This window comes from Stegodyphus dumicola, chromosome 4 (genome assembly GCF_044657685.1).
Source record: "Stegodyphus dumicola isolate Sdum_Otavi_A_Nest chromosome 4, ASM4465768v1".
In the NCBI taxonomy this organism is placed as follows: Eukaryota; Metazoa; Arthropoda; class Arachnida; order Araneae; family Eresidae; genus Stegodyphus; species Stegodyphus dumicola.
In genome coordinates, this window is record NC_140771.1 from 72,104,913 (window position 1) to 72,118,965 (window position 14,053).

Consider the following 14,053-nt stretch of genomic DNA (forward strand, 5'->3'; position numbering starts at 1 on the left):
ATGATTTTATTATGAATGATTATTTAAATAATTTTAATTCTATGCATGGCATAATCAGCTCCTTGATTGGTTACTGAATATTTTGTGCATTACCGCGCCATTTTAAAATTTTATTATTCATCTCTTCGAATTCCTCAGATTTCAAATGGAATGAATATCTCCGTTTCGAAGATCAATGTTGTTATTGGTAATTACCAAGAATTATTGGTATTGGAATAAAAAATTGCCCTTTGAGACCTTATTTTGGCCAACCTGTCTTTCCTAATAAAAGATTTATTTTTTAATTGTTAATAGCGTCAGAGGAAATTTATTTTAAATTTTTGGAGGAAACCTCGCTAATTGCTTCTTCAATGAAGTGCAAGATATGTGGATAACAGATGAAGATGGTTAAAAGAGCCGATTCAATTATGATTTCGATTTTTTTGTGGTACTTATCAATAAACAAGAGTAGTACATATTTTTCTTTTATTTTATAATTATATACTTCAATTTTTTTTAAAAAAATTAATACACTATTTTCAAAAATTGCCGAGATAATTATTGTCACATATGTTTTAATGTTAATTATATTTTATATAACGTATTTTAAAGTATTTGAATTTAATAATATTCTAATTCTTTTAAATGTTGGTAGGATGGTTTTTAATTCAATATTCAATTTCAGTAATATTTTAATCTAATTAAACGTTGGCACAATGTTTTTATAGCGGTGTTTTTATAGCAGTTTATGAAAGTAATAATAGCCTTACTTTAGTTTACTACTTATTTTATACTCATAGTAAATGTATTTATTCACACTTGCCTGCCGTCTTAAAAAACGACATTTTCAACAAAAAATTAATCTATTACTTTTAACAATATTTATTTTTTTTTTTTTAAGTTTCGAATACTTTACTATGTGTAAAAACAGCGTTTTTCAAGATGGTTGACGATTGTAAAAATCGCGCCAACGTAAATCGCCAAAAATCTGTGCAACCGTCTACCAAAGTAGCACCATATATATTATAAATTTATTATTGAAACCAGCTATACAAATACTATGAAATACAGTGGCCAAATCACGTAAAAAAAAAAAAAAAAAAAAAAAAAAAAAGCTTTTAGTAGCTTTGAGTGCAAATTTTATTATCATGATAATTTCAAACTATTCTATAATTTGGCACATTCTATATTTAATTTTTATCCAAAATGCATTTAGAAGTCATTTCACTTTTTAATCTAAATGAATTCCCTTCTATTCCTGAAGCTTATGCTGAAAACATGAAAAACACTATTGAAACATTATAATATTAATGCAAAATATGCATTACAATGAACATAAGTGAAATCGAATTACATCTAAGGCTATGACAGTAATGATGGGACTATCAGTAAGCTTTACTACATATTTTTGTTTTATATGCAAATCAAACACCTGAACACTAGATAACCATTGTACCACATAAAAATTACTCTTACATGAAAATAACACTGCCTGATAAGAAACAGACTGACTGATAACAGAAAGATTTGTTTACCTCAGCTTTATGTAAAACTGGGTCTCTTAAATGCCTGACAGGCAGGGTCATCAGATTTTTGGTCATTTTGAGATATATTGCCTTGTTAATTAAAATACTTTTTTTTCCTTATTTTCTTTAATGATATATCTTAATCTTACTATCTTTTAATGAATGAAAATTTATGAAAAAGTGATTAAATTAATTAATTATATAAATTTAGCAATAAAGTGCTTTCTAAATACAACAGTTCCTTGGAAGCAGATACAAAAAGGCACGTCACTTAGATGGTTAAGCATAGAAAGGCTTGATTTTCTATAAATCTCTCGGCGCTAATGAATTTAGTTCTTCGATTACTTTAAAAATAGGTGGGTGTTAATGAAAAATAAATACACTGACAGAAAATGACATCCCAATAACAAGAAGGAGTTGTGCTAGATAAATGGTATTTGGAAGGCATGTTTGATCATGGCATCTATCTCAAGAAGGTTGGGGGGTCCAGCCATACAACATGCCACCACTCAAAGCGAAGACTGCTATATTCGCCACATGTCTGTGGTGAATCACACTGCAACTGCAGAAGACAATCAAGATTTTGTTGGCACCAAATGACACAGAGAACTGTAACAAATCGATTACTTGAAAGACAGAGTCAGATGCCCTGTAGCGGTCATACTATTAACTCCAAATTAATACTTTCTTCTACTATGGTGCCAAGCTAGAGCTCACTGGATGGTAGAGTGGAGATCTGTTCTGTTTTCAGATGACAACCATTTCTATCTTGGTTACAGTGATGGGTGTATGTTGGTTACGAGGAGACAAGGTGAGTACATGATACCAAGCTGTCTGCAGCATATACACTTTGGATCAATACTAATAGTTAAGGTTTTTAGAAAATATATTCCTATGACAGCAGAAGCACTCTTGTTGTTATCATGCACATCCTGACAGTGAATTTGTATGTCAGATTGATGACTGCACTGATTGTGCTGCCAATCTTCAACAACAATCCAGGGGGCATTTTCCAAGAAGATAATGCTTGTCCCCATACTGCTGCTATCACCCTATGTGCTCTATAATGTCAACATGTTGCTTTGTTGATATGAGATCATCCAATCTTTCTCCAATCAAACATGTATGGGACATAATTGGACAACAAATTAAGGGCCATCTACAACCAGCATAAACCATTGCTAGTTTGACTGACTAAGTGTAACAGGCATTGAATTCCATCCCACAAAATGGCATATAGTGGCTGTACACTTGTATGTTTGCATTTAACACCATGGCAACTACAGTGGTTATTAATGTACCACGCTTTCACATTTGAAATCACTCTTCTTGTGCATACTCTAACCTGTGACCTTGAAAACATTAATCAGATAAATATGTTGCCTAGACAAATGCTTTGCCTACATTTCATTCCTCTAAACTTATTTTTTCTTCTTGTTGGCATTTCATTTACTATTAGTGTATCATACCTGTACATAATTGAAGAAAAAAGGGATGAAGTTTTTTTTTCTTTAATGCAAAACAGAATAATTGTTCTAACTTGGTTTCTCACAACAGTTTTAAGAAAGAGATATAGGAATTATTTTAAATGAGTCTTACATTTTAGAGCTCTAAGGATTCCACTTAATCAATACTTTACACTTTTTTAATACTACAGTTTTTACAGAATTTTTCTAATACTTTTTTAATTTCCATCATACATGCAGATTAGAAATCTTAAATTTTTAGTGGCATTATGCTTTAGAAAATTTCCAGATTTATCACTGATTTGTTTAAACTTTCAATCTATGTTACACTGCATATCCATATTTCAGTCAGATGAATAAATTTTTTGTATTGATTATATTTAGTAATAAAACATGATCAATAATATCAACTGTGTACATTTAGAATAGAACATTCTAAACGTTAATGACTAAATATTTTCCTTTTAATACTGAAAAATCAAATTGTAAAATGCAACACTACTTTGAAAATTACAACTGAATAGAAAATGAAGACGACATATAAGAAAGGAGAAAATACAACCACTTTGAAAAAGTACTTTTAGATAAACAAAATTTCATTCTATTCTCATTGTTAATTATTAGAGATTTATATTTAGTTTCTAACATTCATGTTCTATCTTTAAATTAAATTATATCACCACAACAGAACCTATCTGCAAGTGTTGCTACATTTGAAACATAGTACTTTAATTTTATTTATATGCTTAAAAAAATCGTGAATTACTATACTGAATATTAATACCACATAATCATATATTAAAATGTTATATTTAAAAAATCATTCAGATAATATTATAGTACATAAAGTTTATTCTAAATATGCTACTTATAAATACTATAACATTAATATTATATATTGTTATTCAAAAGGGCTATCAGTCTAGCAATGGTATTTTACTAGCAATGGTATAACAATTAATTACTAGCAATGGTATAACAATTAATTACTAGCAATGGTATAACAATATATAATATTAATGTTATAGTATTTATATAAATACTATAACATTAATATTATATATTGTTATTCAAAAGGGCTATCAGTCTAGCAATGGTATTTTGCATCAGTTCACTATAAATGGCGTGTCACTTATTAAATTGTTCCACCAAATATTATCGCCCATTACATTTAAAGAAAGTAAATAATGAAGAATGTGCATGACATATGTACGTTCCTTGCATCGTGAAAAAACGGTGGCACCTACAGCCATAAAAGTTTGAATAACATAATCCTCCACTCAAACATGGACACCTGGAAACCTGAATTTTGAATTTGTTTTATTGTCTGTTTCATATTTTATAACTTTAACGAATTTTTTAATAACAAACTCAACAATTTCAAAGTGAGCAATGGCAAAACTGCGTGGGAAAAAACATTTTTATTTTTAATGTGTGAGACTATCTATCGAAAATTCTAAAGATATACTGTTTTTAAATATTTTTAGCCTAAAGGGACATAAACCCAAATGTTCTTGAAATATACATGTGTAAATGGGAAGGTAAGGCCCTTTTGGGCATAATGTAAAGTCTGAAATCTTTCAGATTTTTTTTTATACACTCACCCCACCCTCCCCAAAAAATCAGAACAAATTAAATACAAATGATTTGAAAAATGAATTTTTTAATTTTTGTTATGTATAAGTCTAACAGTAAGTGGTGGGGGTGAGAACTTCAATGAAATAACAATAAAAACATCTCAGATCTTTAACATAAAACAGGTTCAGTCAGCATGTATATCAAAATAAAATTGCATATGCAATGCAGCTGAAGCCCATCATATTTGCACTTTAAAAATTTTGATTGAAAATCCAAACAAAGCAAATTTTCAGCCAGGTTTAAATGCAATAATTGCACACTACAACACATAACAAATAAAAGCCAACTTAGAGGAGTGAATTGGCTAGAAACTCTTCAAAAAACAGCTACCAAGATATCCATAGTTGACTACCAGCCATCAAAGTGATTCAGTAATTTCACACTCTGGGTAGAATTTAACAGAAAAACCTGACACTACATGAATTGAAAACTGTACATCTGTTAGACATGCTTATTTATGTAGATCAGAGAAATATCTAAAGACTACAATGGTTTTTAAAAACATTTATTATCACCCGTTTCAATATTTTGTTCAGACTGCCAAGAACAAGTTTATAATATGTATAATTTATAAATCAAAATTTCCTCTTTCATAAATAATTACTTGCTGAGTTTTAAAAGTTTTAAAATTTACATGCAGTATCTCATTAACAGCAAATTCTAAGACATGTTACTAATGCTTATATGAACTTGTATTAGGTCTAATCTTTACAATGCTTTAGAAGTAAACACAAAAATGACACATATTAAAAACTCCACAATTGTTTAGTACACACGAATTATAAAATCTGCTTTTTCACTTTCTCTCATTTATATTCGCAGCTCAATAGTCATAAAAAACAGAATTTTTTTAAAAAAAAACTATGAAAATCAATCACATTGAAAAAGACAGTACTTTGGAAAATTACCAGATGGAAGGGAATACAAAAACTCAATCATTATTCAATTCACTGTTACTTTTAGTACTATGAAATTTTAAAAATGGAAAGTAATTTCTTCTCTCGTACATGAGAGACCATGCATTCCTTTGAACCATGTTAAAATTTCTCTTTTATAAATTCCTACTATCAGCTCACACTCTCCCTCTATCCTGTTCAAATTTTCAATCGTTAATAAAATACTTTTTATTCATCCACTCAAGTTCAAATACATTTTTTTAAACTTGTAGTGGATGATACCTGATGTTAATACAGTTTTTTTCACATATTAAAGTTAATTCCTACTTATTTATTCCTGTTTATCGGAGCTAAAGATATGCTGTTTTTATTAAATATATTATAAGACTTACAAATTATGACCGCTTATTAGGAATACTCATGTGCTGTAAAAATTAATTTTATAACAACTTTTAAATAAAAGTACATGACTGTGATAAGTTGGATTGTAATATTTAACGAAAATAAGTGGCAACAGTAAGACAGAGTTCTAAAGATTTTTAACACGCTGACTGCCGCATGCATTTTATGTCGTTTGCCCATGACGCCAACTTGAAATTTTTATTATGCGATGCATATTATTTTGAAGCATTATCTACAGAAGGTAATGTGAGTTATATAATCGTGCTTAATACATTTTTGGGGTGGGGGTCACAAAGGCACTGTAGACCACTAGTATGATTTATAATTTAAATTTTTACGATTTATTATTCTTCAAACCATTATTGTAACAATGGTACTATTTAAAAATTTATCAGTATCGATATTTACTCTAATTATGTATTTTACTATTGGTTGCGTTGCCGGTGACACCCACCGCGCTGTAGCCAAGTTGAGTGCCGGTCACTGATGACCGCCACGGCAGTCAACGTGTTAAAATGTATGGAATTAAAGAATTGTAGTTTTATAGAGTTGGATGGAGCAGATGTAATGTCCAATTATGTAGTGAAAATTCTCCCCATATTTCTATGTTAAAGTGATAAAAATTTATGTTTAAAATATAACCCTTTAAAATGTCCTTTGCTTCGCAAACGGAGAATGTGAACTGGAACTTGAAGAACTGGACTGCTCGAAACTCACTGGAAAGTTTCCTTGCAATACTGAAGCATTACAAGAGATGGATAGAATGAGAAATTATAGACCACTATCAGCTTCATAAATTAGAAACAAAAACATTTTAATAATGTTAATAAAAAGTAGCTAAAATAAAATTTTTCTTTGTTGACCTAAGTAGGAATTGATTTCAATTTTTTTTAATATTACTTGTTTAAAATGAAATCAATGGTCTTAGCCCAAATCTGCATTTACTAAATACAGAATTCTACATGTAACTTTAGAAATAAAAATTAATCACCGCGATCACAGTATCTTAATAAATTATGTGTCATGTTTTATATAACTCTGCTTACAGTTTACTTTTTAAAACTAACAAATTTGAATTTTTAAGATATAAAATTCTATAAGAGTAAAAAAAAAAAAAAAAATGAGAGATATAAAAGATTAGCATTTTATTATTATCATTCACTGGAAAATGTCCATATGCCACTTGGTGAATAATTTACGAAGAACATGAACCCAGATTTTAATAGGTAGCTGAGATATCTTAAAAGGGAGAGGATTTATAGAAACCTATATAGGTGAATGATTTTGCATAACATTATTTTCCAATGTCTAATTCATTTCCCAGGAATTTATACTTGCACGATGTAATTTAAAACTATCAATCAATAAATTTATAATGTTATTTCAGCAGTATATTGGGGGGGGGGTGAACCCATCATTAATAGTTTAAATACAAATTGCCTTTTTTTACTTGCAATTTCCCTGCATCTTAGTAAAAGCGCACAGCTTAGGTAAATTATTTATTAATTAAATTAAAGTACATTATGGAAGAAATGATTTTCATTAAATAAATAAATAATAATAATAATAAAAAAACAGTAAAAATTTGTAGGAAATGCACATTATCATTTTACTCTTAATCTACTAGAAATCTAAATGTACTATTATTAGAAAAAATAAACAGAAAGACTTACAAAATATACAACCTCTATAGTAACTTTGAGGAACACTGCAGTGGCATAATTAGTAGAGAAAAAAGAAAATTTACTCTCTACTAACAAATTGCTGTCTTACATAAAAGAGGCCTAATACATTTAGGGTAACTATTAATAAAATAATGCTTCACAATTCTCATTAACATTAAATGATCTAAATTCTTACTTTTGTTCATAAATAGGAGCAAAGCAGATTCAGTGAAGGCTATAATTATTTAATTTGAAAATGATGCTGAATGAAAATCAGCTTTGGAAGAATAATATAAAACCTTCTAATAAATCACTCTTGTTAACAAACAAAAATTTTAAAAGCAAAACTTCCTTATGCAGCTAATATAGAGAACTTGGAGGAGGGGTTGAGATGAAGTTAACGAACAGGCAGCACTTTTTTACTTAACTCACTGCATTTTTCAAGACAAAGAGTTCCAGTATATTTTACCTGATTTCTGAACTAAAAGTTTTTCTTGATTCCTGGCAGTTTTACCTTATTCAAAATACACCAATTATTAACATCCTGAGTGGCATGACTGCACTTATTCAGTTATGAGGTTTTTTATTATTTGGTATATATTAGATGATAATTTATTTTATTTTCTTATTTTATCATCTTAATGAATAGAAGTTTATGAAAATGGAGAAAAAAGTAATTATACAAATTTAGTAAAGGAAGTTGTTTTAATAAAGTTATTGAAGAACAAATCTTAAAAAGCCACGGCACTCAGAGGATTAAATAACCTGAAATATGGTAAGGCAATGAATAACCATTTTTACATATTATCAGAGGAAAAAATGAATTTGCATACTTTGCAAAGCAGTTTGTTAAAAAGGCATTTCACTCTCTAACAACTACCCATAAATAACCCATGCATATTCTTTACCTTTTAGTATGATAGTGTTCATTTCAAATTAATTAATTTAAACAAAGGGAAAAATATATTGTTGCATTATTTAAGGGATAATCACACATTAAATCACCTGGAATGCAGAATAACGTCCAGTTTTCCGTGGTCTGTTGTACGATGGCAAGTAACGCCTAATTGGGTCAAGTTCATTAATGTGGAGAAGTCCATCCACTACAATCAAAAAATTATTACACCACTAATTTTATACAAAGAATACAATGAAAACTAACTGAGGAAAGAAATTTTTAGTAATATAAACTCCAAAAACCTGAATTAAAGTACCTCAAATTTGAAATCATATGCAAAGAATTAATTAAAAGTAGATTTAAATACAAAAAGAAATTATATATGTGAATATATATGATGTCATTGCTTTTCCTGTCTGGCCCTTGAAAAAATGAAATGTACTAAAATCTAATAGATACTGAAAAATAAATTAAAAGTGCTAACATACTAATGAAACAATAGTTAATTTCAGCCCTAAAAAGCCTAGAAAAAAGAATGTATCACATGCAAGAATCTTCAGCTACTGGAAATGATATGTTTAATATTACTATGCTATAATAACAACATAGTGTACTATTACACATAATGAAAGACTGCTTTATTATGTACAGATATACAAAGTGGTCACAGAAAATCTTGCCCAATATATGAACCCCTAGCGGCAAACCCACTCCACCAATCAAAATGAAATTTCAGATATCATTATCTGAGGTATGCACTTTAAGATTGTGATGATTTAAAACAATACTCTCACAGTTGTGGTTACAATGAAAAAATTATGAAATTTTCAAATAGCAATGCCCCCCCTTTTTTGTGCACAAATTGGTTAGTGCATTGAAAGCCATAATGACATTGGAATAATACACGCATGACAAAAATTGCCGGTGTAAGGCATTTGCAAAGAAGACCATTGTGCAGGACCAATGACAACACAAAAAAGGAGAGGGGGGAAACTACAAGTTTTCAATGAGCCTACCTTTGTAGACGATAACACACTGCTTATGGGAGATTGTTGACAAAATGATAAACATAACATTGCCAGCGGGATCTGTATAAATTCATATTTTATGACATCTCTCAATTCAGACAAATCTCATGGATCTGATATGTACACCTTGGATTTCAGACAACACCAGAACCAGATATGCAATGGACAGCGATCAGGGGATTGCAAAGTTATGGAAGATAACTATTTGCAAAGAGCTATTGTAGCACTTGGCAAACACATGGAAGACACGTGGAGACATGTGGAGGAGAAGTATCTTTCATCTATACAATGTAACTAATAACATTTCACTGTTGTAATTCTGGAGTTATGTAATTCTGTAGTATTGTTATATACAGAGTACTTGCGAGGAAGCACATTTTCATTCCTACAGAAATAACCTCTTCAAAGAAGCATGGACTGAGAACGAACGCACTTGTGATGTCCAATCACATAATCACTTTACTTCATACATATAAAAGTGCTGGTGCCGCATCGTGAGGATTTTCATCAGCCTAGTGAACACAGTTCTTGATGTTCCCAGTTAAGGAGAAATGCACCTCATGCGTTCATAATATCCACAGCAGCCACCTTTTTTTCTCATCATACCTGATGAGGAAAAATGTTCAAAGTTGACGCAGTGATACTTGTCCTTCAGGGCGCAACACCTGAACTGGCTAGAATCAATAAAAAAACATCTGCAGAACAGAGTGTTGAAGCTTGGGGACTGTGGTTTTCAGCACATCCAAACCGCGGGAAACACTTCTTGCCGTATGCAATGGACTTGCAGTAATCATATTATGCACCTTTGCAATAAATTCAGGAACATGTGATCATAACACAGCAGGATCATGGCCTATCACATGCACATCAAGTTCCTTCAAATGTTTTTACCAAATCATGTAAAGTTTTTATGGAACATGGAATTCACTTCAGTTTATGATTTGATTTCATTGATAAACTCGCTTTGGCAGCATGAGGTAAAATAGCTTTATTAATTCACCTCCTTGTTTCCCTGTACGTATCATCTTGTTAGCACGTTCGAACACCCGATTTCAGAGACAATCTTCAACAAACATCGCTTATTTAAGGTTTTCCACCAATCACAGAACACCATGTGTAAGCAATGCTTTACACATGGTGATCTGTGATTGGCGCTTTTACTGTCTATCCCTATGAATTATGGAAGGGTGTGTTCAATGCACCTCCTTTTTATGTTGTCATTGGTTGTTTACAATGCTTTTCTTTGTAAATATCTTATACTGCAATTTTTGTGATAAATGCATTGTTCAAACACCATTTATAGTTTTTCAGTGTACTGATCAATTTGCATTGGAAAAAAAAGGCTGTTCTCATTCAAAAATTATGAATTTTTTCACTTTAACCAAAACCATGAGAGCTCTATTGTTTTAAATCATTAAAATCTTAAGTGCATACCTTCAAATAACAATATCTTAAAATTTCATTTCAAATGGTTGAATAAATAGTCCATTTACCTCATATCCATTTAGCTACGAGTCCATTAGCTCATATTGTTACTTTGGAAGAAAACTGGTTTTACTAAAAAAATTATGATTGTTCGCTTATGTCATAATCAAAATGAAAATATCCTGTATACTTTGATGAAGGGTGTTACAAAAGTAACTGGATACCCTTCCACATAAAAATATATCTTGTGGAATCATCTTGGTTTTTCTGTAAGCTAATGGTTTCTGAGTTGTGTTACTTTTCTTCCAAAGTAGTCATATATCAGTGAAGTTTTTTAATGATTACTCTGTATATATTATTGTACTAATAAGCTCCTTTTTTTTTGACTAAAAAACAATACAATAAGAACTTATGAGTTGTTATTTACGGTTATGTCTTTTAAAGCAAATTTGCTCAAGGAATTGGCTCCCCCCAAAAGCATTTTAAGACAAATCAAAGCACAAAACATTTGAGAAGCCTTGTTCTAAATGGCTACTGTAAGATTAACTTTTATATCAATATTTATTTAGATTTAGATTATATTTTAATATGTTTTACAAAGTAAACAAGAAATGGCACAGAAAATGTTAATAAATACCAAAACTTGAATAAATGCTAATTTTAATTTTCAAAAATTACAATTAATATGCAGTGGTCAAACATGAATTGTACTAAGAAATAAATGGAAGAGTTGAATAAATAAAGAGAAATAAACTCATCAATCAGTTCTGTACCATAAAAAAATTAACACATTTAACAATCTCTGTGTTCAATACATATCAAAATCTTATTACTTTCTTTTATTTCTAATTCACACATCTACTTAGAATATAATATAGAATAAAATAAAAATACCTAATAATTCGCACATTATGTATAGAGCTTGCCCATGTAAATATAAATTATCAGCATCTCCTTCTGCACTTGCAATCCTTTTTTGTGAGCCTGGATCTCTCCTCTCAGCATCGATGCATAATGTTGGTACATAAAAGTATTTTGGAACAACAGCATCTAATTCAAAATAAAACAACAAGCATTTTTATCTGGTTAAAGATGGGATACTGCATTTAATTTTCATATGAATGGAAAGCTTTAGGAAATTTTCACATTTTTATACATTTAAAAATGTTTCTATAATAAAAATTATTAGAAAAAATAACTTATTTTCAGCTACTTCACAATTTTATTTATTTATTTTAAGATTTATTATTTATTTCTTACAAGAAGCAATATGTTCATTAACATATTGGATGTGATAATATTAATATAATATTGTAATGTGAAAAATGCTAATAGTCTATATTTATACAGGAGAGTTTTCATTAAAAAATAGTCATGGCATAAGATCTTATTTATTTTTGCACAGTTGGTGATATAAAAACATTACAAACCGCACACTGCATCTAACTGACATTGAGTTAGATGTAACAGGTGATAAAACAAGCCTTGAGCTTAAAATTTTTCACCATTTAGGGACACAAGTTTTCATTTTGGAGATAAGAAAAAAAGGAAAACTGTCTTAACTTGCTAAATTGGTAGCTCCTTGGTTTCTCAACATAAGACTATATCAATATTTCACTATGATTAATCATTATAAGTTTCAATTTGAATGTAATAATATTCCAGATTATGTTTACTGTTATACAAGTATATGCATCCCAAAGGAATAAGTACTAAGGAATTACAAGTAACTAAGGAATAAGTACTAAAACAAAGGACTAAGGAATTATGTTTTGAATGCAGCAGACTAATTAATCAAAATGCTGCAAGTATAAATTAAAAACACACAGTATTTTGGAATTAAGAGATAAGTTACTATGAAATAAAAAAAAAAAAAAGAGAGAGAGAGAGGGAAAACAAGAAAAGATTTTTGAAATTTGATTGTCTTAGATTTAACACCTGAAAACTAATATAAATTTTATCTTTGCTGTGTGAAACCTACAACCAAAAAGTTGAAATAGACTTTTCCTTTGATAACAAAAACTACTTATTCATATTTAATACACGACACAAAAGAAACAGAGATAAAAGATTATGAAATTTAAAATGGCAATTATTATATATTAGTTGGTAATCATTCAGCTAAAAGTCAGGTAGTTTGGATTAGGTTTTATAGTAATGCATTCCAGAGCTGCCTTAGGAGGGATATCTTCAGGGAAAAATTTTCTAAGAGGAAGTGGCTTATATGCATATTACTCATGGGGAGTAACGTGAAAATTTCATAAGGTCATTGATGACTGAATCTTGAGTGTGAAGTATCAATACCCAACAGTCTCGTCCACCTGACTATTTGACAGTAAAAAAAAAAATCTTACATTAGCAACTTTTTCTATTTTGAAAACTTTTGCACTTTCTCCAGCAAAAGCATGTTGAAGTATTAAAAGCTGAAGAGATTTTTATGAATGAGTTATTATATAATATTTAATTTTTTCTGTAAATTCAAAGAAAATATATATTTTAGCAATTAAAAAGATGCTGTCATTCTTAGATCATCCATAAAGCAACCAAGTAGTCTTCTAAAAGCATAAAGGTTAAGTTAACTGATCATGGCAAAGTACACACTCATTCTTAAGCATAAAATTTACCCCTTACATTATATCAAAAATGTAAATTTTTTTATTTTCTCTTTTAAACACATCAACAAAATAATTACAGTTTCTTTAGCTATCATAAAAATGATATTTCAAGTTTCATAGAAAACGTTGAGATAAAATTCACAACAGAAAAATATCTTCGAAATTTTCATGAAGAAATAATGAGTACAACTGTAAACTGCTAAGAATAAATTAAACTTACTTCCATATCTGTCAACTTTTAATCTAGGATGCAATAAATGACGATACTTTTTTATTTGCTCATCATTTCCTTTGAATATTCCTGAAATTAGAATGTTTAAAATGCATAACTTCAATTATAGATAATCAATAAACAAAAACATAAAAGTTTCAAAATGAATTTTATTATGAATGAAAACTGATCTATATATTAAAATAGCAGAGGGGAGTAAGACATCAAATTTAATAAACAATTTTCTTTTAAGCAAAATATTTCTGGGATGCATAGATATTTATGGATTTAAATGTTTGAACTAT

The 14,053-nt window shown here is 29.5% G+C and overlaps 1 protein-coding gene across 3 annotated transcripts in view; it reads right to left on the bottom strand.

The window, feature by feature from the left end:
- Positions 1-14,053, bottom strand: part of LOC118182227 (putative phosphorylase b kinase regulatory subunit beta) — a 155,574-nt gene that overhangs the window by 83,226 nt on the left and 58,295 nt on the right. For all 3 annotated transcript variants that reach the window (XM_085815074.1, XM_085815072.1, XM_085815071.1), the window contains exons 11-13: positions 13,758-13,838; positions 11,817-11,972; positions 8,577-8,674 (exon numbers count right to left, since the gene is read on the bottom strand). In XM_085815074.1, coding sequence (XP_085671200.1) covers positions 8,577-8,674; positions 11,817-11,972; positions 13,758-13,838 — 335 coding nt within the window. The remainder of the gene's footprint in view (positions 1-8,576; positions 8,675-11,816; positions 11,973-13,757; positions 13,839-14,053) is intronic.